We start from the raw sequence: 26,357 nt of genomic DNA on the forward strand, positions 1-26,357 counted from the left end.
TACCCACCCTACCCTGGACAAATCCCATTGTGAACCTCTCCTGCCCTGCCCTGGCCAAGCACTGGCAGAGGAAAGCCAGAGAAAACCAGACTGGCAGGCAGCTAGGTCTCAACAACAATTCGGGAAGGAGAGGGTGACCAGGGAGTCATTTGGGATTTCTGGAGCTGGAAAGTGTGCGCAGCCCCTTGGCGGCGGCTGCGACGGCGCAGAAGCGCGGCTGCGCGGCGCAGCGGCGGCGGCTGCGGCGGCAAGCGCGGCGCGGCTGCGACGCGCAGCGGCGGCGGCGCGCTGCGGCGCGCAAGCGCGGCGCGGCTGCGGCGCAGCGGGCGGCGGCTGCGGCGGCGCGGCGGCGCGGCGCGCGCGGCTGCGACGGCGCAGAAGCGCGGGCGGCGGCTGCGACGGCGCAGAAGCGCGGGCGGCGGCTGCGACGGCGCAGAAGCGCGGGCGGCGGCTGCGACGGCGCAGAAGCGCGGGCGGCGGCTGCGACGGCGCAGAAGCGCGGGCGGCGGCTGCGACGGCGCAGAAGCGCGGGCGGCGGGAGGGGCTACCCTACGTCCAAGGTCAGAGGCCTCCGTGGAGAGGAGATACCCCACGTCCAAGGTCAGAGGCCTCCGTGGAGAGGAGATACCCCACGTCCAAGGTCAGAGGCCTCCTTGGAGAGGAGATACCCCACGTCCAAGGTAAGGAGCAGCGGCTGCACTTTGCTGGAGCAGCCGTGAAGAGATACCCCATATCCAAGGTAAGAGAAACCCAAGTAAGATGGTAGGTGTTGCAAGAGGGCATCAGAGGGCAGACACACTGAAACCACAACCAGACAACTAGCCAATCTGATCACAGGGACCGCAGCCTTGTCTAACTCAATGAAACTAAGCCATGCCATGTGGGGCCACCCAAGACGGATGGGTCATGGTGGAGAGGTCTGACAGAATGTGGTCCACTGGAGAAGGGAATGGCAAACCACTTCGGTATTCTTGCCTTGAGAACCCCATGAACAGTATGAAAAGGCAAAATGATAGGATAGTGAAACAGGAACGCCCCAGGTCGGTAGGTGCCCAACACGCTACTGGAAATCAGTGGAGCCAAAGCAAAAACAACATCCAGTTGTGGATGGGACTGGTGATAGAAGCAAGGTCCGATGCTGTAAAGAGCAATATCGCATAGGATCCTGGAATGCCAGGTCCATGAATCAAGGCAAATTGGAAGTGGTCAAACAAGAAATGGCAAGGGTGAACATCGACATTCTAGGAATCAGCGAACTAAAATGGACTGGAATGGGTGAATTTAACTCAGATGACCATTATATCTACTACTGTGGGCAGGAATCCCTTAGAAGAAATGGAGTAGCCATCACGGTCAACAAAAGAGTCTGAAATGCAGTACTTGGATGCAATCTCAAAAACAACAGAATAATCTCTGTTCGTTTCCAAGGCAAACCATCCAATATCATGGAAATCTAAGTCTATGCCCTGACCAGTAATGCTGAAGAAGCTGAAGTTGAACAGTTCTATGAAGACCTACAAGACCTTCTAGAACAACACCCAAAAAAGATGTCCTTTTCATTATAGGGGATTGTAATGAAAAAGTAGAAAGTCAAGAAACATCTGGAGCAACAGGCAAATTTGGCCTTGGAGTACAGAATGAAACAGGGCAAAGGCTAATAGAATTTTGCCAAGAGAATGCACTGGTCATAGCAAACACCCTCTTGCAACAACACAAGACTCTACACATGGACATCACCAGATGGTCGACCCTGAAATCAAACTGATTATATTCTTTGTAGCTGAAAATGGAGCAGCTCTATAGGGTCAGCAAAAACAAGACCAGGAGCTGACTGTGGCTCAGATCATGAACTCCTTATTGCCAAAATCTGAGTGAAATTGAAGAAAGTAGAGAAAACCACTAGACCATTCAGGTATGACCTAAATCAAATCTCTCATGACTATACAGTGGAAGTAAGAAATAGATTTAAGGGACTAGATCTGGTAGACAGAGTGCCTGATGAACTATGGACAGAGGTTTGTTACATTGTGCAGGAGATAGGAATCAAGACCATCCCCAAGAAGAAGAAATGCAAAAAAGCAAAATGGCTGTATGACGAGGCCTTACAAATAGTTGTGAAAAGAAGGGAAGTGAAAAGCAAAGTAGAAAAGGAAAGATATACTCATTTGAATGCAAAGTTCCAAAGAATAGCAAGGAGAGATAAGAAAGCCTTCCTCAGGGATCAATGCAAAGAAATAGAGGAAAATAATAGAATGGGAAAGACTAGAGATCTCTTCAAGAAAATTAGACATACCAAGGGAATATTTCATGCAAGGACAGAAATGTTGTGGACCTAACAGAAGCAGAAGATATTAAGAAGAGATGGCAAGAATACACAGAAGAACAATACAAAAAAGATCTTCAGGACCCAGATAACCATGATGGTGTGATCACTCATCTAGAGCCAGACATTCTGGAATGTGAAGTCAAGTGGGCCTTAGGAAGCATCACTATGAACAAAGCTAGTGGAGATGATGGAATTCCAGCTGAGCTATTTCAAATCCTGAAAGATGATGCTGTGAAAGTGTTGCACTCAATATGCCAACAAATTTGGAAAACTCAGCAGTGGCCACAGGACTGGTAAAGGTCAGTTTTCATTCTATTCCCCAAGAAAGGCAATGTCAAAGAATGCTAAAACAACTGCACAATTGCACTCATCTCACACGCTAGTAAAGTAATGCTTAAAATTCTCCAAGCCAGGCTTCAGCAATACGTGAACCATGAACTTCCAGATGTTCAAGCTGGATTTAGAAAAGGCAGAGGAACCAAAGATCAAATTGCCAACATCCAACAGATCATCGAAAAGGCAAGAGAGTTCCAGGAAAACATCTACTTCTGCTTTATTGACTATGCCAAAGCCTTTGACTGTGTGGATCACAACAAACTATGAAAAATTCTTCAAGAGATGGGAATCCCAGACCACCTGACCTGCCTCTTGAGAAACCTGTATGCAGGTCAGGAAGCAACAGTTAGAACTGGACATGGAACAACAGACTGGTTCCAAATAGGAAAAGGAGTACATCAGGGCTGTATATTGTCACCCTGCTTATTTAACTTATATGCAGAGTACATCATGAGAAACGCTGGGCTGGAGGAAGCACAAACTGGAATCAAGATTCCTGGGAGAAATATCAATAACCTCAGATATGCAGATGACACCACCCTTATGGCAGAAAGTGAAGAGGAGCTAAAAAGCCTCTTGATGAAAGTGAAAGAGGAGAATGAAAAAGTTGCCTTAAAGCTCAACATTCAGAAAACTAAGATCATGGCATCCGGTCCCATCACTTCATGGAAAATAGATGGGGAAACTGGCTGACTTTATTTTTCTGGGCTCCAAAATTACCGCAGATAGTGATTGCAGCTATGAAATTAAAAGACACTTGCTCCTTGGAAGGAAAATTATGACCAACGTACACAGCATATTGAAAAGCAGAGACATTACTTTGTCAACAAAGATCTATCTAGTCAAGGCTATGGTTTTTCCAGTGGCCATGTATGGATGTGAGAGTTGGATGATAAAGAAAGCTGAGTGCAGAAGAATTGATGCTTTTGAACTGTGGTGTTGGAGAAGACTCTTGAGAGTCCCTTGGACTGCAAGGAGATCCAACCAGTCCATCCTAAAGGAGATCAGTCCTGGGTTTTCTTTGGAAGGATTGATGTTGAAGCTGAAACTCCAATACTTTGGCCACCTGATGGGAAGAGCTGACTCATTTGAAAATACCCTGATGCTGGGAAAGATTGAGAGCAGGAGAAGGGGACGACAGAGGCTGGATGGCATCACTGATTCAATGGACATGTGTTTGGGTGGACTCCAGGAGTTGGTGATGGACATGGAGGCCTGGCGTGCTGTGGTTCACGGGGTCGCAAAGAGTTGGACACAACTGAGCGGCTGAAGTGAGTGAATGAGTGGAGCTAGAAAGCCATGGAAGGGAGCTGGTCTCTGTGGGGACCCAAGGGCCATGTGCCTCATCCAATGACCCTGTGAGAGCTAAGAGAATTTCATCAGCTATAACAGTCCTTTTGGGGGATTCCCTGGTGGCTTAGATGGTAAAGAATCTGCCTGCAATGCAGGAGACCTGAGTTGGACCCCTGGGTAGGGAAGATCCCCTGGAGGAGGGCGTGGCAACCCGCTCCTGTATTCTTGCTGGAGAATCCCCGTGGACAGAGGAGCCCTGCAGTCTACAGTCCATGGGATTGCAGAGTTGGACATGACTGAGAGGCTAAGCACAGCACAGCGTCTTTACAGCCCATGTTTACACAATGTATCTACTAACAGAGAGGCAGCAGCAGCAGTGGAAACACACTCTGCCTGAAGATCCGGGTCTGGCCCACTGATCTGCCCCAAAGACTCACAGGGACAGATATGGCCTGAGCAGCTCCAGACTCTGCTGGCCTTGGGGGATTGGATTTCAGGCCAAGCTTCAGAGGCTCTGAAGTTGTGGGAAAGGAATGCGATAAAGATGATGGGGATGAAGATGAGTACGTTCCTGACATTCCTAGGGCTTTTCTCCTGTGCTGAGCACTCACTTGTGTTTGAGGACCTTGCAACAACCCTATTATAAGGGGACACAACCATCTCACATGTGAGGAAACTGAGGGTCAGTGAGGTTAAGCAACTTACCTGGTAGCAAATTCAAATTAGTAATTCTTAGATCCAGGATTGGAGACCGGGAATAACCATTCCAGAGGTTGATTTCATAGACACTGCCCTAAACTGGCAGAAATAGCTCACTGCCATCCATGAATAATCATCCAGAAACAACAGGAGTCCCGTTGCCATCCTGTTTAATCTGGACCTCCTTCCAGACTTCATGGACATGAGCCCCCTGCTGGCCGGTCAAGGGTAACACGAGCCCCACAATAATCATCGACTGCCACCTAGTGGCGCGGTGAGAAATGTCACATTTCTTTTCTTTGACTTCATCAGATGTGATACTTCAAAAACCAAAATGTTAAAAACTTGCTTTTTGCTTCTCCCTGCTTGGGTCACGAAGAGTCGGACACAACTAAGCGACTTCACTTTCACTTTTTACTTTCATGCATTGGAGAAGGAAATGGCAACCCACTCCAGTGTTCTTGCCTGGAGAATCCCAGGGACGGCGGAGCCTGGTGGGCTGCCGTCTGTGGGGTCGCGCAGATTCGGACACGACTGAAGCGACGCAGCAGCAGCAGCGGCAGCAGCTTCGAAATCCCTAAGAATAACTGCAGGCAGATGTTGTTCCGATTTTATGAATGATAGATACAGACCCAAGGGAGTTAAGTAGCTTCTTGAGTATCAAATGATGAGGATTATACAGAAGGGTCAGACTCATTTATTTAAAGTGTGACCTTGAGTAAGACATTTTATTATTTATTTTTGATGGACACCAAAAAACCCCCTCTGCTACAATAACAATTTTTCTTGGCCTTATTTAATAAAAAAAGTTCCTTCTTTACCCATTAAGTTCCCATGCTGCTACTGCTACTGCTAAGTCACTTCAGTCGTGTCCGACTCTGTGCGACTCCATAGATGGCAGCCCACCAGGCTCCCCCATCCCTGGGTTTCTCCAGGCAAGAACACTGGAGTGGGTTGCCATTTCCTTCTCCAATGCGTGAAAGTGAAAAGTGAAAGTGAAGTCGCTCAGTCGTGTCCGACTCGTAGCAACCCCATGGACTGCAACCTACCAGGCTCCTCCGACCGTGGGATTTTCCAGGCCAGAGTACTGGAGTGGGGTGCCATTGCCTTCTAGTTCTACTATATTTCAGTTTGGTATTTGAGTGAATCTTTCTGGGCTGTCTTTTGCAATCTACTGATCAATCTGTCTCTCTCTAGGTCTGTACCATATAGTCTTAACTGCTACAGCTTCACACTAAAGTGCAGGTCCCCTCTCCTTAAGCTGCTTTTTCAGAAGCATAGTATCTATTTTTGATGTTTCTTTTTAAATTTAAAAATCAGTTTATCAAGCTTCATGTAATTCTATTGAGATTTTTACTGAATATATAGTAGAGAAAATAAAGAGAATTCATATCTTTATGTTAGATTTTCCTGTCCATGAACATGAACTGTATTTACTTGGATAATCTTTAATGTCATTCAAAAATTTTTTTTTGTTTCTACATATAGGCTTGTATATGCTTTGCTTTAGATTTATTCCTAATAACATTTTTGATATTATAAATGGTTCTTTTTAAAAGTTATGTTTTTCCATTTAATTTATTATTTTTTTAATTAATTTATTTTAGTTGGAGGCTAATTACTTTACAATATTGTAGTGGATTTTGCCATACATTGATATGAATCAGCCATGGGTTTACATGTGTTCCCCATCCTGAACCCCATAAAAGTTCAGTTCAGTTCAGTCGTTCAGTCGTGTCCGACTCTTTGCGACCCCATGAATCGCAGCACGCCAGGCCTCCCTGTCCATCACCAGCTCCCAGAGTTCACTCAGACTCGCTTCCATCGAGTCAGTGATGCTATCCAGTCATCTCATCCTTGGTCTTCCCCTTCTTCTCCTGCCCCCAATCCCTCCTAGCATCAAAGTCTTTTCCAGTGAGTCAATTCCAAATGTTTTTCTACTAATATAATCATTTTATAATAAAAAGGTCCTTATAACCATAAAGACTAATATAACTACATTATCTTTCAGTTTTTGTTTACCTGGTGAAACTTTTTCCATTTCTTTACTTTGAATCTCTTTCTATCCTTAGGTTTTAAATTAATATCTCATAAACAGCATATTGTTGGATCTCATAGATTGCATTGATGATGTAAGACAGCATGTGAAGAAGTAGGGGGCACTGCCGTTTACTCAGGACCGAAGATCCCAAGACAAGATAGATTCTACTCTCACCACCTAAATATCCATCCACCATACAAGGAACACAGCCATGCTTAGGGGTGGGCCACAGAGGTAAGATGGGGACAGAGCCACATGGCCACAGAGAGCTTGCCAGGCAGCCACAGCTGGGAGCTGGGCTGTACCCCAGAGATCAGGCTGAGGCTGGACGCGCACACACACACAAGCTCTGGCTCTGGGCACCCAGAAGCGAGGGAGCCATGCAGATTACAGCTGCCCTGCTCTGAAAACAGCCACCAGCAGAAACAGACACTCAGGACACGCAACAGTAACGAGTCCTGGGCTTAAGTGACAGGGTAACCAGAAGAGGAGGACCTCAGAGAGGCAGCACTTGGGACTGACAGGGGCCAGAGTGCAGAAGAAGGTGGCCCGGATGACAAGGCGAAGCTCTAGGAGCACAGTTTTCATCCAAGATTTCATGGGTAAAGGCTCGGAGAGGTTATGGGAAAGGAGGAGGCTGTCGGGAGAGGACAGTGTGGGAGAAGCCCACTGCATCTGCCACTCGACCACCAAGACGACGAGCCAGTCAGCAGACCCCAGACCCGGGCCCCTGGAAAGGCATCAGAAGGGGTCCTCATTACAGAGCTCCCCTGGGGCTAGAGCAGACGCCACCAGAGAACTCCTCTAGGGCCAGAGTACTCAGGCAGCCCAGAGTGGCGGACTCACAGTCAGGGGCCTTTCTTAGAACACACACAAACTGTGCAAATGCACTGGAATCTTCTCGTCACTGATTGAATACGATCAGATCAAACAGGGAAAATCACCCAGAGTAGCACTGAGTTAATCCAAGCCTACTGACTACATATGCACGTGTCTCCATGATATAACAAACACTAGGACAATAGAATGGGAAAGACCAGAGATCTCTTCAAGAAAACCAGAGATACCAAGGGAACATTTCATGCAAAGATGGGCTCGATAAAGGACAGAAATGGTCTGGACCTAACAGAAGCAGAAGATATTAAGAAGAGGTGGCAAGAATACACAGAAGAACTATACAAAAAGATCTTCACAACCCAGATAATCACGATGGTGTGATCACTCACCTAGAGCCAGACATCCTGGAATGTGAAGTCAAGTGGGCCTTAGGCAGCATCACTATGAACACAGCTAGTGGAGGTGATGGAATTCCAGTTGAGCTATTTCAAATCCTGAAAGATGATGCTGTGAAAGTGCTGCACTCAATATGGCAGCAAATTTGGAAAACTCCTCAGTGGCCACAGGACTGGTAAAGGTCAGTTTTCATTCCAATCCCAAAGAAAGGGAATGCGAAAGAATGCTCAAACTACTGCACAATCGCACTCACCTCACACACTAGCAAAGTAATGCTCAAAATTCTCCAAGCCAGGCTTCAACAGTACGTGAACCACAAAATTACAGATGTTCAGGCTGGTTTTAGAAAAGGCAGAGGAACCAGAGATCAAATTGCCAACATCCGCTGCATCATAGAAAAAGCAAGAGAGTCCCAGAAAAACATCTACTTCTGCTTTATTGACCATGCCAAAGCCTTTGACTGGGTGGACCACAACAAACTGTGGAAAATTCTGAAAAAAGATGGGAATACCAGACCACTGACCTGCCTCCTGAGCAATCTGTATGCAGGTCAGGAAGCAACAGTTAGAACTGGACGTGGAAAAACAGACTGGTTCCAAATAGTGAAAGGAGTGTGACAAGGTTGTATATTGTCACCCTGCCTATTTAACTTATATGCAGAGTACATAATGAGAAATGCTGGGCTGGATGAAGCACAAGCTGGAATCAAGATTGCCAGGAGAAATATTAATAACCCTCAAATATGCTGATGATATCACCCTTATGGCAGAAGGTGAAGAACTAAAGAGGCTGTTGATGAAAGTGAAAGAGGAGAATGAAAAAGTTGGCTTAAGACTCAACATTCAGATCATGGCATCTGGTCCCATCAATTCATGGCAAATTAGGGAAACAATGGAAACCGTGACAGACTTTATTTTGGGGGGCTCCAAAATCAATACAGATGGTTATTGCAGCCATGAAATTAAAAGACACTTGCTCCTTGGAAGGAAAGTTATGACCAACCTAGACAGCATATTAAAAACCAGAGATACTACTTTGCCAACAAAGGTTTGTCTAGTCAAAGCTATGGATTTTCCAGTAGTCATGTATGGATGTGAGAGTTGGACTATAAAGGAAGCTAAGTGCCAAAGAATTGATGCTATTGAACTGTGGTGTTGGAGAAGACTCTTGAGAGTCTCTTGGACTGCAAGGAGATCAAACCAGCCCATCCTAAAGGAAATCAGTCCTGAATATTCACTGGAAGGACTGATGCTGAAGCTGAAAGTCCAATACTTTGGCCACCTGATGCGAAGAACTGACTCACTGGAGAAGACCCTGATGGGAAAGACTGACAGCAGGAAGGAGACTTCCTTCTCTGAGGGGACGAGAGAGGGTGAGATGGTTGGACGGCATCACCGACTCGATGGACATGAGTTTGAGCAAGCTCCAGGAGTTGGTAATGGACAGGGAAGCCTGGCATGCTGCAGTCCATGGGGTCACAAAGAGTTGGACACGGCTGAGCCACTGAACTGAACTCAACTGAGGACTTTACTATGTGATGCTCACTCCTTATAAGCAAAGTCCACGAGAGTGCCCTGCACAAAGCAGCCATTCAGTAAATATCTGTGGATCAATTTACATTATGCTCAGAGGAAAAAGAAATTCCAGATGAGCAAAACTAGAGCACTGATTGTCCCAACTTTTTCATTTCTAGAATCCCCAGGCAATGTTCCCTGACAGCAGATCTGAATCGCTGACAGCTGGAAGGACACACAACGAAGGACCAGACAGGAGCTGACTCTCCCCACTGAGATGATCTTGGTCACAGGCTTCCCCGACCACACGGCTGCTCAGGAGCCCTGGGGTCCTGTCTCCATGATTCGCTGACTTTCGGAGGAGCCTAACCCTTGAATGAGCAAGCACAGATGGACGTAAAAGACAAAGGAATGGGAAGGAAAGAATTCAGTAAGCCTTCTCTCTCCTCTACTCCAGTAGAAAGTCAGCTCAGAGCTGCCTTGAAGCAGGAGGCCCTTCCTGGGGCCCCTGACTCTGTAGGAGACTTCTGGTCCTCTGGCTCGGATCGCCCAGGAGAAGGTCTCTTCACACCTGCTGCCTTACCTGGTGTTACCAAGAGTCTGAGAAGCTGTGTGATTCCCTATGCAAGGATCACGTCAGTTCTCACGAGGGAGTCCCAGACCTCCTGCCCTCCTCAGGCTCTCCCCAGCTTGCTGAAGCCTCTTTCCTTCCCTGAAGCCTTGCAACTGTTTCTCCCTCCATCCAACCAGTTCAGACTAACCTTGATCCAGCATCCCAAGGCAGGGCCACCACAGATCAAGGGTCATTCTGATTATGCACTCATGGTCCTCCATCCCTGGTCAAGAACAGCCAAGATTGGCAAAGCCCACCCTCCAGAAAGGTTTTTATAGAAAGGATCTTGCAACACAGAAACTGTCTCCACCTCCAAGTCCAGCACATTCTGTTTCCACTTTCTTGGATGCCCCTGGGATTCTCTGCGTTCACGGTGGCCTGGTCCTCCACTCTCACAATACACTGCTTCCCAAATAGTACAGGACTTGGAAACTAATCTAAGTCAACTCCAGGTACATTCTAATTCCCACAGGGCTTCTTAACTCTTGGGTACATTTTATTGTTTTTAATATATTTCTTTATTTGGCAGCACCGGGTCTTGGTTGTAGCATGTGGGTCTAGTTCCCTGACCAGGGATCAAACCCTGTCCCCTCGTATTGGGAATGGAAGTCTTAGCCACTGGACCACCAGGGAAGTCTCATGTTGGGTGCATTTTAAAGTGGTGGCTCAGATGGTAAAGTGTCTGCCTGCAATGCAGGAGACCTGGGTTCGATTCCTGGGTCGGGAAGACCCCCTGGAGAAGGAAATGGCAATCCACTCCAGCACTCTTGCCTGGAAAATCCCATGGATGGAGGAGCCTGATAGGCTACAGTCTATGGGGTCACAAAGAGCTGGACACGATTGAGCGACTTCACTTAACCTGTCAAATATTCTTTGCCTTCATTTTGGCTTGCTTCTCCACTGTCAGATGTTTCTCACAGTGAAGCCTTTAAAGTTCTCTGCCCAGAATCACTTCCCAACTCTCATCTCTCCAACTTGTCTATTCAATCACTAATTCACTCATGCCTTCAGGCACAAATGCATGCATTTCTAGTAAAAAAAAAAAAATTGCTGAGTATTGGGTCAGGCACTATTGCAGGCCCTAGGACTCAAAGACGTGTTCATTCTTCTCAAAGACCTCGTAGTACAACAGGAGAGAATCGTGTCCTCAGATGATTAAAGTACAGTGTGATAAAAGCTTTGATATGGATATATTTGTGGCTGTGTGAGCAGAGGGCAGACCCAAATGAGATTCATTATGGGACATTATTGGTTCAAATAACTATTCCTGGAGCTGGCAAGAGAGTCTGGCTCCAGGAACAGTGGGATCCAGAGTCCAAATGACATCATCAGGATATTTCCCCTCTCCGGGTTTCATCTGCTTGGCTTTCAGTGGCTGGTAATAACTGCATGGCATGGAATGAGATCCAGGGATAAGCTCCCCTCTTCCAAAATATATATCTGTGCAAGTTCATGTAGTAAGATCAGCTACACACGCACACACACACACACACACACACACACACACCCTCCCCCCAAAACATACTCCCCAACAAAACTGTCCTTTATAGGGACTCTCTAAATGACACTGCCTTGCATTCTCAATTCTAATGGAAAGAATTCTAACATAAACTTCAGGACTGCGGAGAGGGGCTTAGATTGCTGAGCATATCACAGTTAGGAAAGGGGAGCCTCTGGGAACCATTAAGGCCCTAACGGATGGGAGTCATCCTGGGATGAAGGTTGGCCTGTCAGAGATTCCCATCTGAGATCTCCACTCTCTATGGTACAAAACAAATCCAAGGAGAGAGGAGGGTACATGAAGAAACCTCTACAGGTACCAAAGATTTTCATTTTAGATTCATCACAGCTAGAAAGCATCTCATTTTAAAGATAAGGGATTAGGACAAAACAGATTCCACAATTAAAAGGATCTAACTGGAAATATATCACATTACAAAACAGCATAAATAGTTGGATATTTTGTGTGCATGAATCAAAGTATTCATGCAGTTGTTTCCACGTAGAGGTCTGACTAGAGATTTGTATTTTCATCTATATTCTCCTCTCAGTAGCCTAAGAGGATTTTCTGAAGCACAGAGCTGATCAAGTTACTTCCTCCCTTAAATTCTTTAAGTCAACCCCCTTCGCTCTCAAAAGGAAACTCATATTTCCTATTACGGCTACTTTAAGCTCTGCATGATGTAGCAGGGCTAGAAAATAGAGTTTTTAGACAACCCAAAGCTGGGAAGTTTAACAAGGGTGCCCCATGAAAAAACTGGGACCTCAAAAGACTAAACCTTACTGTATTTCTCATTAGTGAAAAATAAAACCACCAAGAAATTGTTAAATTCTTGGATCTAGGCAAACCGAAATTTTCTCTGGAGAATTTGCAGTTAAAAGAAAGACTGTGGTCCATACTCATACAACCTGTGGTCTCGCTAAAGCTGCAAATGACAGGTGAGGTTTCTGGGGATATCCTGAGAGATGAGAGCCATGCCGGGAAGTTCCTCCAGTCCATCAGCAAAAGAAAACACAAGTTCTTTTCTGGAGGAACTCAACTATAATTCAGACCTGAAAAAATTCCCACAGATAAAGTCCCAAGGAAAGTGAGCAGCTAACAGTTTAAAATTACAAATACACAAAGAAGCAAATCACCATCACACAGTGACAGAGGAAACACAGACAGTAAAATCAGGCATACACAGACTTCAGCACTGGGATTTTCAGATAGAGAATTTTAAGATTGCTATGCTTCATAGGGTTAAAGACAAAAGAGAATTGATAATGTGAATCAGCATCAAGACCAAGCCAGAAACCGACCAAGCAAATATCGAAACAAAGTCCCAAGCAGATTATCTAGAAACTAATAATATAAAGATTGAATGTAAAATTCAGTGGATGGATTAAACAGATTAGACACAGAGGAAAAGAGACTAGAAACCTAGAAGATCCATCTGTAGAAATTATCAAGAAAGCTACCTAGGAGCCAAACAGACAGAAAACAAGAAAGAGATGTTAAGGGATATGGAGACTAGAAAGAGAAACACTGACATATGTTGGACGAAACATCTAGAAAGAGGTAATAATAAAAATGATTATAGGAGCTAGCAAATATATAGTATTTACCATGTGTCCCTGTTCTAAACTATCATGTAATTAACTCACTAATGTTCACGAGAAAACCTGTAGGTAGGTAATGATGTCATCCCCACTTTATAGATGAGGAATAATACCATCCCCACTCTACATGTGGGGAAACTGAAGCACAGAGAAGTTGCAACATTTGTCCAGGGTCTCATAGAGATGCCAAGTAGCTTGGCTTCAGAGTTTGTGGTCTCAACCACTATGCAATCTATGAAGAAATAATAGCAGAAAACCATCCAGAAATACTAAATGACAGTAATCCTAAAATCCAGGAAACATCATAAACCCAAAATGTGATATAAAGAGAAAACCACTAGATGCATTTTGATGACAGTGTACCACATCAGAGAAAAAAGAAAAGCCCTTAGGAAGGAAAAAGGCAGATCACTGAAAGTGATCGGCAACTTGACTGATGGCCAGTCTCACAAGAATAACATTAAGACAGTGCATCTCCAATGTGCTGGAGGACAGTAACTGTCACCCTGCGATGCCAGCCTGACAAAACCACATCCAGAAAAACAGGGTGAAACAATGACATTTGCAGACAGAAAAAAACCTAGGGCATTAACCCCACAAAGACTCTCACGAAAGGAACTTCTGAAGAATGCATTTCAAGGAATGGAAGATAAGAGATGCAAAATAGGAAAGAAAGAGTTAGTCACTCAGTCATGTCCAACTCTTGCATCCTCATGGTCTGTAGCCCATCAAGCTAGTCTGTCCATGGGATTCTCCAGGCCAGAATACTGGAGTGGGTAGCCATTCCATTCTCCAGGGGATCTTCCTGACCCAAGGATCAAACCCGGGTCTCCTGCATTGCAGACAGATTCTTCACTGCTGAGCCACCAGGGGTGAAATGAGAAGTTGAGCAAAAATACGCTAGTTTTATGGGGATACATTTGAACAAACATTCACTATTTAAAACTCTCAATAAATATTTAATGTCTTGGAGGGGAGGAATACTGGAGCACAGTTGATTGGGAAGAAGGGGAGCGAGGTTAAAGCTTTAAATGTCCTGGTGTTGTTCATGAGGAAAGACAGTTGTACAGTTTGTCCACTGCACCAAACAAAGAACAGGGCAAAGCAAGGAATGAGGGCTAAGACAGAACCCTCTGGTCAACACTTGTGTCCAACTGCAGGGCTGTGACTACAGAGACAGCACCCTACTTCCAGACAAATTAGAAAAAAAACATCTTCTGCAAAGCCAGTGACATTCTAGGCAGTAGCAAATAACTTCATCTTCTGCTCCCATCTTTTGATAAATCTTTTTCAGTGAGAAGGTTTAGAGACCTGTTCCTGCAAAGCTGGTGACTGTAATGACTATTGGCCAGGTTCCTAGGGTTTCAGCCACATCTCTAGCCAGCATAGATTTGTAAAGTCTTATAAGCAGCTTCTGGAATTCTCTTGCTATTTCAATGATCCAGTGGATATTGGCAATTTGATCTCTGGTTCCTCTGCCTTTTCTAAAACCAGCTTGAACATCTGGAAATTCACGGTTCACGTATTGCTGAAGCCAGGCTTGGAGAATTTTAAGCATTACTTTACTAGTGTGTGAGATGAGTGCAATTGTGCGGTAGTTTGAGCATTCTTTGACATTGCCTTTCTTTGGGATTGGAATGAAAACTGACCTTTTCCAGTCCTGTGGCCACTGCTGAGTTTTCCAAATTTGCTGGCATATTGAGTGCAACACTTTCACAGCATCATCTTTCCGGATTTGAAATAGCTCAACTGGAATTCCATCACCTCCACTAGCTTTGTTTGTAGTGATGCTTTCTAAGGCCCACTTGACTTCATATTCCAGGATGTCTGGCTCCAGGTGAGTGATCACACCATCTTGATTATCTGGGTTGTGAAGATCTTTTTTGTACAGTTCTTCTGTGTATTCTTGCCACCTCTTCTTAATATCTTCTGCTTCTGTTAGGTCCATACCATTTCTGTCCTTTATTGAGCCCATCTTTGCATGAAATGTTCCCTTGGTACTTTCTTGAAGAGATCTCTAGTCTTTCCCATTCTGTTGTTTTCCTCTATTCCTTTGCATTGATCACTGAGGAAGGCTTTCTTATCTCTTCTTGCTATTCTTTGGAACTCTGCATTCAGATGCTTATATCTTTCCTTTTCTCCTTTGCTTTTCACTTCTCTTCTTTTCACAGCTGAAACTTCAGTACTTTGGCCACCTCATGCGAAGAGTTGACTCATTGGAAAAAACCCTGATGCTGGGAGGGATTGGGGGCAGGAGGAAAAGGGGATGACAGAGGATGAGATGGCTGGATGGCATCACCAAGTCAATGGACGTGAGTTTGAGTGAACTCCAGGAGCTGGTGATGGACAGGGAGGCCTGGCATGCTGCAATTCATGGAGTCGCAAAGAGTCAGACACGACTGAACTGCTGAACTGAACTGATAAGCAGCTTCCCTTTGGGGGCCAAGTTTTGCCTGGGAGTGCCAAGCACACAAGAGTGCCACTTTCCTTACTCACTCTCGAAGTATCAAACTTTAGAATATCTGAAAATCTGAAGGTGAAGATACCTTGGTAGAGTTTCAATGAACCTTCATCATCATGAGTATGACATTTTTTCTCATGCTTGATTAAGAAACATGGGTTTTATAGGAACTGAGTTGGTCATTTTCTTACTAGGCTGTGAAAATTCTCTCAGTAATGTGTCAGAAATACAGACACACACAATAGATAATTTTGCCCAAAATTATGCATTATACTTTTCCCCAGTTTGCTGTTTGACTTACTTACAATGACCTTTTCCATGAAGAAAAATTATTTTTAATTTTCAATAATTTTTATTCAAGATTTCTGAGTTTTGTGTCATGTTTAGGAAAATCTTCCCCAATCCAGAGTTATAGAAGAATTTCCCTGTGGTCACCAAGGGGGAGAGGAGAAGTGAGAGGGATGGACCAGGAATTTGGGATTGATAGATGCCAACTATTACATTTAGAATGGATAAACAACAAGGTCCTAATGAACAGCACAGGGAACTATATTCAATACCTTGTTTAAAACCATAATGGAAAAGAAAATAAACTGAGTCACTTTGCTGTACAGAAGAGATTGGCACAACATTGTAAATCAACTATAATTCACTTTTTTTTTTAAAAAAAAGGATTACTATTCCTCCCCTACCAATCAGAGAATACCAAAGTATTTATAGTTAAAACAAAATTCTTTGAACACACACACAAATAATTTTCCCATGTTTTCTTCTGACTCTTTTTGCTTCTCTTATTTATATTTAAATACACAATCCATTTTAAAGTTAACTCAGGGAACTCAAACAGGGGCTCTGTATCAACCTAGAGGGGTGGGAGGGGGAGGGAGGTGGGAGGGAGGCTCAAAAGGGAGGGGATATATGTATACCTATGACTGATACATGTTGTGGTTTGATAGAAAACAGCAAAATTCTTTAGAGCAATTATCCACCAATTAAAAAAAAAAAGTTAACAAGGTGTAAATATGAGCTATGATCCCTAAGGCATTTTACTCTAGATGGCTTCTCAGTTGCCCAGTAACTTTTGCTGACTTATTATTTTTATTATTTTATCTCTACCCAGTCTCATTCGAAATGGCCCCTTTGTCATATACTGGATTCCACATGCATGTACGTTTGATTCCTGAGACTCTCGGTCCTGCTGCCTCAATCTTGTCTGCCTGTTTTCATGTTAACACCTCACTGTATTCACCGAGGCTTTCAAGTATGTTCTAATATCTGGTAGGGCTGACCAGTCCTCATTCCTTTCTTTTTCTCTCCAGAAGAGGCTGAGGTTTCATTTTCTTTTTTTTTCCTCACTTCTTTTCACACCTAGGAAAGCTACTGTTTTCTGTAGAGTGATTTTGCCCCAGTCACCTTTCTGAGCCACCTGTCTTTGCGGTAGCGTCTCAAGACGACTCTCTGAGGTTGTCCAGGCCTCCTATCACACCATTCTCCCCAAAACCTACATTCTTCCAATTTTCCAGCCTCATCGTCCCCTGGAACCATGCCTGTCAGGACTTCATCTTAGTCATCCTCTTGGGTAGGATTGATGCTGTGGCTCACTCGCATCTTCCAGAGTACCTTCTCCGTTGTCTCTGGGATACTTTCTTAGCTTACTACTCCTTCAGTAGCTGCTTTTCACTACTGTGTTGGCTGAGTCCTCCTCTCCTTCTGGGTCTCTGGAGGTTGGAGGCCCCAGTGTTGAGTCTCAAACCTCTTCTCCACGAATACTCACTCCCAAGGATGAGCTCCCCAGCGCCTCTGGAATGTAGGGGGCACAGTCTTGTGTATCACCGTCATCACATCTTCATGCCTGAAACAGTGCCCTGGCACAGCGTAGGCACACAACAGTGCGGGGTAAATGAATGGATGAGTGAATACACGCCTCTGGTTGCTTTACATGCTTCATAGTTAAGTTTTCAAAGGAAACCACAAGTAGCTCAATGTGGAGGCAGGATGGGCACATGAAAGGAAGTCATAGGAGCTAAGACTGAAAATACTGGCTGGGCTCTAGACAGTCTAAAAAAAATCTAGCTGGATTTCCTTGGTGGTGCCGTAGATAAGAATCTGCCTGCCAACCTGGGGACATGAGTTCGACCCCTGGTCCAGGAAGATCTTGCATGCCGTGGAGCAACTAAGCCCGTGTGCCACAACTATTGAGCCTGCGCCCTAGAGCCTGGGAGCTGCAACCACTGACGCCCACACGCCTCAGAACCCATGCTCTGCAACAAAAGAAACCACCACGATGAGAAGCCTCCACACTGCAACTACAGAGCAGCCCCTGCTCACTGCAACTAGAGGAAAGCCTGCACAGCAACGAAGCCCTAGCACAGCCAAAATTAAATAAGTAAATTATTTCTTTTAAATAAATAAACTATATAGAACTAAAAAGATAAGAAAAGCTGTTTTTAAAAAGCCTTTAATAAAAAAAGAAATACAATCTAGCTAACAAATATCACGATGTAGAGGGAGAAAGGCGACACAGTACAGGCGGTATGCTGAATTCCTTATCTTTTATAAGGGAACTCAGTATACCCTGTTGTAGTATTCATAAATCAAAAATATAAATGTAGGTGTTTTTTTTTAACTATATAAAGCTGTAACATTAACATCTAAAAGAATTAAGAAAGGAAACTGGCCTTCGTTGCGACTGGGAAATGAGATTAGGAGAGACGTTACTTTTCATCTGTGCACCTTAGTCTATGGCCACGCAACCCTAAATGCGCCCAATCTAGTAATTTTATGCACCTTGGTATCATTTGAAATAAAATTACTGTGCAGTCACTACTTCTGTGATGAAATTTTAAAAGATCAAGTGAGCCAGGCCATGCAGGGCCTTGAATGCCAAGCAAACCGTTCTTTTTTTTTTTTTAAATTTAAATTTATTTATTTTAATTGGAGGCTAAGTACTTTACAATATTGTATTGGTTTTGCCATACATCAGCATGAATCTGCCACCAGTGTACACGTGTTCCCCATCCTGAATCCCCCTCCCTCCTCCCTCCCTGTACCATCCCTCTGGGTCACCCCAGTGCACCAGCCCCAAGCATCCTGTATCATGCATCAAACCTGGACTGGCGATTAGTTTCTTATATGATATTATATATGTTTCAAACCGTTCTTTAGCTACAGACACTCATGTTACTTGGTAGGTCGGTGTCTTGCACAGGCTCACAGCAAGCAGCAAAAGGCTTTAGGACAGCCCTTCCTCACAGGGAGGGGGACCAAAGAGGGCAGGATGGGTACAGAGGCAGAGTGATTGGAATCAGGGCAAATAAAAAACATCTCGTGAGCTTTCTTGTCTCTTTCATCTCCAGGACCTCTCATTTGCCAGTTCCCCTCCTGCAGGAAATCGCAGGGCCTTTTCAGCATCTTGATAAACCTCCCTGGGCCACCAGGCTTCTCTCCCGCTCCTGCAGGCAGCCACACATCCAGAGGGTGGAAAAGCATTCTCTGCCATTTGTCAATCCCAGCAAAGCTATTTCTTTTCTACTCACTACCTCCAGCAAGAAGAATGATGTCAAGGTAAGAATTTGCTCAAGAACTATCTCCAATCAAAGGCAGATCTGTCTCCTCTTGAGTCCACACTCTCATGAGTTTATGCTAGGGGATAGCAGGCAGGGGGCACAGGCGCCCACCCATCAGCAACAGTCAGGAGACAGGAAGCTCCCAATGGAAGCTTTGGCTGCTGGTAGCTTGAACTATGGGAGAGCCGAACAGGGTCAAGTAGGTTCCCTCTGCTTCAGTTCCACTTCCCTATATGCTCCTCTTCTCTCCAAACATTCAAATCTGTTTATGAAGAGAAATATTTTGTGAATTCTAATTTAGGGAGGGAGGTGGCATGGGGGCATTGAAAAGCTAAATTGCTGCTGATAACCTCAGGCATCACTGATTTGCTTGCTAGTCAATGTTATTTTATTTTGTTTGTTTTGTTTCTTGTATCCTTGTATCTGGCAGAAAATACAGGTCATAATCTAAGATGGTAATTTAGAATTTAACGCAGGTGGGCACAGCTAAGGGATATTTCTAAAGGATGCTGAACCTCGCCCCCCACCCCCAACCAAGACCAAGTCTTCATAGGGAGCTGTTACTATTGCTGGGCCTGATGGGGAAAAGGAAGAAGCTAGCAGAACCCAGGGGGTGGCTCTGGCTGGAGCTGTAGTTGTCACTGTGGTTTTAGAAAAGGGCCACCAGACAGGGGCTGTGTCCTCAAGTAGCATAACACTGCCAACTGCCAACTCACAGCCTGGCAGGGAGGCAGCCAGGGAGCTCAAAACCCCAGTCACTCTCTTCCACCTCCTCACTCTCCAGCCTCCTGTCAGCATGGCCCTGGAAGCAAACGGGAGGCAGAGAGAGAGGGAGGCCATCAGCTAGGCACTGGTACCTCTCCTCCCGGAATGCAGAGATGGGTATAGAGGAAGGAAGGGAGACGACGGCCAAGGGTGCAAACCTCTTTCTTCCCAAGGCCTCCTCACAGTCGTGGGACTGGGTCAGTTTCTCATGGTGGCTCCTCCGTTTGTTTCTTTGACTGTTGGCCTGCGCCTCTGTCTAGTGTCACTTCTTTGGAATAATCTCTCACCATCATCAGAGGTAGGCTTTCCAGGTGGTGCTGCCTATCGTTTGGTAAGGAATTCACCTGCTAATGCGAAAGACACAAGAGACACGGGTTTGATCCCTGGGTCAGGAAGAAGGGCACAGCAACCCACTCCAGTATTCTTGCCTGGAAAATTCCATGGACAGAGGAACCTGGCAGGTTACAGTCCACAGGGTCACAAATAGTCGGACACAAATGAAGTGACTTAGTGTGCACACATCATCAGAAATGCCTTGAGAATGTATTCATTGGGTTTTTTTTTTGAGGTAGAGGTACACAGGTACTAATAAGTATTGAGTTGGCCAAAACATTCATTCAGGTTTTCCATACCATCTTATGGAAAAACTCTAATGAACCTTTTGGCCAGCCCAATATCTTCAGTTTGCGATTTCGGTTTCTCTAGAGAACAATCCATAATAAGGGCGAATAACCTGTGTCCACCACACAGAGCTAGGCACTGGACACACACCAAGGCATGGAGAAAAGCATTGTCTGTCCTTATAAAGCTCACACATGGGGCCATTTCTAGCTCAAGAGGCCTCCTGACCCACTCACACCTGTCATAGCAAGAGCTCTTCATGACCCTAAATCATGATCACCTTTCTTCCTTGGGGGTGCATTCCTCTTAGCCACAAAGATGGCCCCCAGAGCATGACTTCCTGGCCCTGGAAGGTTATCTCAGTCCCAGGCAGAAGAAACGCTGAGCTCAGAGTCCTTTGGTCACCGTCACATAATTTGTCCATACTTTTCTCCTCCTGCCTCTCTGCGGACATGACATGGCCTGGGAGGCTGACTGGAGGGGACATTCTCATGTCATTACAGGGCCATGTTGCAGCAGAGAGCCCAGGCAATAGAGTCAGAGAGTCGCTGTTGCTCAGTCGCTAAGTCGTGTCCGACTCTTTGCGCCCCCATGGACTGCAGCACATCAGGCTTCCCTGCCCTTCGCTATCTCCCTGAGTTTGCTCAAACTCATGTCCATGAGTTGGTGATTGCTATCTAACCAGCTCATCCTCTGCCACCCCTTTCTTTTTTTGCTTTCAACCTTTCCCAGCATCAGGGTCTTTCCAATGAGTCAGTTCTTCGCATCGGGGGGCCAAAGTATTGGAGTTTCAGCTTCAACATCAGTCCATGAAATGAATATTCAGGGTTGATTTCCTTTAGGATGGACTGGTTTGATCTCCTTGCTGTCCAAGAGACTCTCAAGAGTCTTCTCCAACACCACAGTTCAAAAGCATCAATTCTTTGGCACTCAGGCTTCTTTATGGTCCAACTCTTACATCCATATGTGACCACAGGAAAGACCATAGCTTTGAGTATATGGACCTCTGTCAGCAAATTGATGTCTCTGTTTTTAATATGCTGTCTAGGTTGGTTATAGCTTTTTTCCAAAGAACAAATGTCTTTTAGTTTCATGGCTGAAGTCACCATCTGCAGTGATTTTGGAGCCCAAGAAAAGGAAAATCTGCCACTGCTTCCACTTTTTCCCCTTCTGTTTGCCATGAAGAGATGGGCTCAGATGCTATTATCTTAGTTTTTTGAATGCTGAGTTTTAAGTCGGCTTTTTCACTCTCCTTCTTTACCCTCATCAAGAGGTTCTTTAGTTCCTCTTCACTTTCTGCCATTAGAGTAGTATCATTTGCATATTTGAGGTTGTTGATATTTCTCCTGACAATCTTGATTCCAGCTTGTGCTTCATCCAGCCCAGCATTTCACATGATGTACTTTGCTTAAGCTAAATAAGCAAGGTGACAATATACAGCCCTTGTTGTACACCTGTCTCAATTTTAAACCAATCACTTGTTCCATGTCTGGTTCTTACTGTTGCTTCTTGACCTGCATACAGGTTTCTCATGAGGCAGGTAAGGTGGTCTGGTATTCCCATCTCTAAGAATTTTCCAGTTTGTTGTGATCCACACAGTCAAAGGCTTTCATGTAGTCAATGAAGCAGAAGTAGATGTTTTTCTCAAATTCCCTTGCTTTCTCTATGATCCAGCCAATGTTGGTAATTTGGTCTCTGGTTCCTCTGTGTTTTCTAAACCTTGTACATCTGGAAGTTCTCAGTTATGTACTGCGGAAGCCTAGCTTGAAGGATTTTGAGCATAACCTTCCTAGCCTGTGAAATTAGCACAATTGTGCAATAGTTTAAACACTCTTTGGCATTGCCTCTCTTTGGGATTGGAATCAAAACTGACATTTTCCAGTCCTGTGGCCACTGCTGAGTTTTCCAAATTTGCTGGCATATCAAGTGCAGCACTTTAACAGCATCATCTTTTAGGATTTGAAATAGCTGAGCTGGAATTCCATCACCTCCACTAGCTTTGTTCATAGTGATGCTTCCTGAGCCCCACTTGCCTTCACACTCCAGGATGTCTGGCTCTAGGTGAGTGACCACACCAGCATGGTTACCTGGGTCATGAAGCCGTTTTTTGTACAGTCCTTCTGTGTATTCCTGCCAAGTCTTCGTAGTCTCTTCTGCTTCTGTTAGGTCCTCACCGTTTCTGTTCTTTATCACGCCCATCCCTGCATGAAATGTTCCCTTGATGTCTCTCATTTTCTTGAAGAGATCTGTAATCTTTTCCATTCTATTGTTTTTCTCTGTTTCTTTGCATTTTTCATTTAAGAAGGCCTCCTTTCTATTCTCTGGAATACTGCATTCAGTTGGGTATATCTCTCCCTTTCTCTCTTGCCTTTCACTTCTCTCCTTTCCTCAGATATTTGTAAGGCCTCCTCAGACAACCATTTTGCCTTCTTGCATTTCTTTTTCTTTGGGATGGTTTTGGTCACTGATTCCTGTACATTGTTACAAACCTCCGTCCATAGTTATTTAGGCATTCTATCAGATCTGATCCCTTGAATCTGTTCATGACCTCCCCTGTGTAATCATAAGAGATTTGATTTAGGTCATACCTGAATGGCCTAGTGGTTTGCCTTACTTTGTTTAGTTTAAGCCTGAATTTTGCAATGAAGAGCCCATGATCTAAGCCATAGTCAGCTCCAGGTATTGTTTCTGAGTCAGAGAGAACGGGGTTTAAATATTCCAGGTCTCCAGGGCTGTGTGGACTGCAGTAAGTATCTGAATCTCTGCAAGCCTCCAGTTCCCTCCTCTGTGACACAGGGACAGTAACTCCCACCTCGCAGGGTGGCTGTGAGAATGGATGATCACACAGTAGGTGCTTTCACGTCTTTGTGTTCCCAGGAACACCAGCGGAGGGTTTCTGAGCTTGGATCCAACCATCGCAGCCTGGGAGACAGAATTCACACCCATGAATCACACTGACGAGGCCCATCCTCCAACTTTCAGCACGATGACCACGACCTTGTTTCTGGTGACGGCCGTCATTGCCCTGGGAGGACTGGCAGGAAACGCGGTTGTGCTCTGGCTCCTGGGCTTTCACTTGCGCAGGAATGCCTTCACCGTCTATATCCTCAACCTGGCGGCAGCCGACTTCCTGTGCCTCTGCTGCCAAGTTGTAGATTCCCTGGAGGCCCTCATCGCCTGCTGCAGCGCCAGCCCCATCCCCACCTTTTTCACCACTGTGATGACCTTCGCCTACCTGGCAGGCCTGAGCCTGCTCAGCGCCATTAGCACTGAGCGCTGCATGTCCGTCCTGTGGCCCGTCTGGTACCGCTGCCACCGCCCCACACACTTATCAACCATCGTGTGCACCGTGCTCTGGGCCCTGGCCCTGCTGCTGAGTATCCTGGAGGGGCAGTACTGTGGCTTCCTCTTAACGGATTTTAGCCATCTTTGGTGTCAGGTGTTTGATTTCATCACTGCCGGGTGGGTGATGTTCTTATTTGGGCTCCTCGCTGGGTCCAGCCTGGCCCTGCTGCTCAGGATCCTGTGTAAGTCCCAGCGCGTGCAGCTGACCAGGCTCTATGTGACCATCGTGCTCACAGTGCTGGCCTTCCTGCTCTGCGGCCTGCCCTACGGCATCCTCTGGTTCCTCTTAATCTGGATTCAGGATGATTTGTTTGCCATCCCCTGTCACAACTGCCTGGTTGTCTTTGGTTTGTCCTGCATCAACAGCTCCATCAACCCCATTATTTACTTCTTTGTGGGCTCCTTCAGGCAAAGGCAGACAAGGAAGCGAGGGCGGCAGACCCTCAAGGTGGTGCTCCAGCGGGCCTTGGAGGACGGATCAGAAGAGGGTGAAAGCGAAAGCTCCCTTCCTCAGGCAACCCTGGAGCTGGGACACAGTCTGGTGTCCTGATTCAGAGTCTCTGCCTTGGTCAGACACACTGTGGCTTTGAGAGACAACTTTCTTTCTATTACTTTGGGAGGATCTCTTAGGTTCTCTCAGCCTCTGGACCCACCCTGACTGTAAAACGATTAAACAAATCATCTGGGTCGGGGCCGTCGCACAAGCACTGTGTGTGTGTATTCTGGACTGTCTTACCCAGGGGTCTTCACCCCACCCCATGGGAGCTTCGCCAGCTCTGGGTTCCAGGACTATTTCCACTTATGAATAATCCCACCTTCATCAGAAATTGAACGCAGTGCATGAAAGGTCTTAAATTTCTTTGGTCACTGCACTTAGTAGGGATTAAACATGACATTTTTCACCAGTTTCTTACAATCTGTTACTTTCTTACAATCTGTTACTTTCTTACAATCAGTTTTTATACAATGAAAAGAATTCAATTTCCATCCAGCCCCAAAGAGTAGTCTTTGATTTTGCCAGGCCTCAGAATGACTCCCAAACTGAATAAATGTTTAATGAATAAATGACTTAATGAATGAAAACAAATGATGAATTTTAAAGTCCAGCCTGTGCTAAATCTCCATTTACCAGATTTGAATCCCATCTTTAAGTTTGTTGTTGCTTTCACCATTTTCAATTTTTTCAAGCATGAAGTTTTACAACCAGGTAAATCTATAATAAAGCACATCTGGGGTTTGAGGTGGGTCATCTTCCTGTGGTTTCCTTCTACATACCATCCAGTAGAATCCGACATGCACGCCTTCTCACTCCTACTCCTTCATCTTTGCCCTGGAGCTCACGAATCCTTCCTGCACATTTCCAATGCATCTTAACTAGACTCTGTTCTCCAAGAACAGGATCTGTGTCAGATTTACCTTCTATTTCAAAGAGCTCACAGCACTGATTTTAGTAATCTAAGCTTAAATGTTGCATCTTTCAATAATTATTAAATGAAGTATAATTAAGGCAGAGTGATTGCACAGATCATTAGTGGATACAGTTCAATGAGTTTTGCAATAATACACACCCATGTGATTGACATAGATACACTTCAATATATACGAAATAGATAATTAATAAGTATAGGGAACTTTACTCAATACTCTGCAATGATCTATATGGGGAAAGAATCTAAAAAAGAGGGGCTATACATGCAAGCATAACTGATTCACTTTTCTGTACAGGAGAAACTAACACAATATTGTAAGTCAACTATACTCCAATAAAAAAAATTTTTAATAAATAAATATGCACCCATGTAACAAAAAGCTCCCATCAAAACATAACACATCTCCATCACCTCTGGAAGATCCTTCGTGTCCCTCTCAGTCATTTCTCCTGCCCCAGAGGCAACCATCATGTCTACTGCTGTCACCAAAGATTACTTCTGCCTGAACTTTGACTCATACAATGCACTTTCTTGTTCCTGCCTTCCTTCACTCAGCATAATATTTGGGGGATTTACTTATGACATTGCATTGCACATACCAAACGTTTGTCTCCTTCATTGGATGGGTGTCTACAGTTGATTTTCATATTGATAGATATATGTGGAGTATTACACTTTTGACTATTGTGAATAAAGCTGCTGTGAACGTCCTTATTCAAATCATTTTTGGACATAAGTTTTCATTTTTTCTTGGGAAAATAACCTGAACTGAAATTGCTGGGTCTCATGGAGCAACTTTCTGAGAAACTGTAGAACTCTTCTTAAGCGGTTGTGCTATTTCCCCTCCCCACCAGAGGTGTGCGGACGTTCCGTTCTTGCGCACGCTTCCTGACAAGCATGGTGCTACCAGTCTTTGGGGTTTTAGCCATTCGGATGAGTATGACATGGTACCTCATTATGTTTTAATTTGCATTTCCCAAATGACTTAAGAAATTAAACATCTTTTCATGTG

General features: G+C 45.0%; 1 protein-coding gene across 4 annotated transcripts; it reads left to right on the top strand.

Moving 5' to 3' along the window:
• Positions 1-493: 493 nt before the first annotated feature.
• LOC101116517 (mas-related G-protein coupled receptor member X2) lies at positions 494-26,357 on the top strand. 4 transcript variants are annotated; one of them, XM_060404233.1, is made up of 4 exons: positions 502-640; positions 17,717-18,004; positions 18,975-19,182; positions 23,448-26,357. In XM_060404233.1, exons 3-4 carry the CDS (start codon positions 19,172-19,174, stop codon positions 24,463-24,465), a joined length of 1,029 nt encoding a protein of 342 aa, XP_060260216.1. In that variant the 5' UTR covers positions 502-640; positions 17,717-18,004; positions 18,975-19,171; the 3' UTR covers positions 24,466-26,357. The 4 variants fall into 4 exon arrangements, with proteins under 4 accessions (XP_060260215.1, XP_060260216.1, XP_060260219.1 ...); XM_060404235.1 differs by lacking the exon at positions 502-640 and adding an exon at positions 6,684-15,738; XM_060404232.1 differs by lacking the exon at positions 17,717-18,004 and having other exon boundaries at positions 494-640.

The sequence above is a fragment of the Ovis aries genome, chromosome 21 (genome assembly GCF_016772045.2).
Source record: "Ovis aries strain OAR_USU_Benz2616 breed Rambouillet chromosome 21, ARS-UI_Ramb_v3.0, whole genome shotgun sequence".
Classification (NCBI taxonomy): domain Eukaryota; kingdom Metazoa; phylum Chordata; class Mammalia; order Artiodactyla; family Bovidae; genus Ovis; species Ovis aries.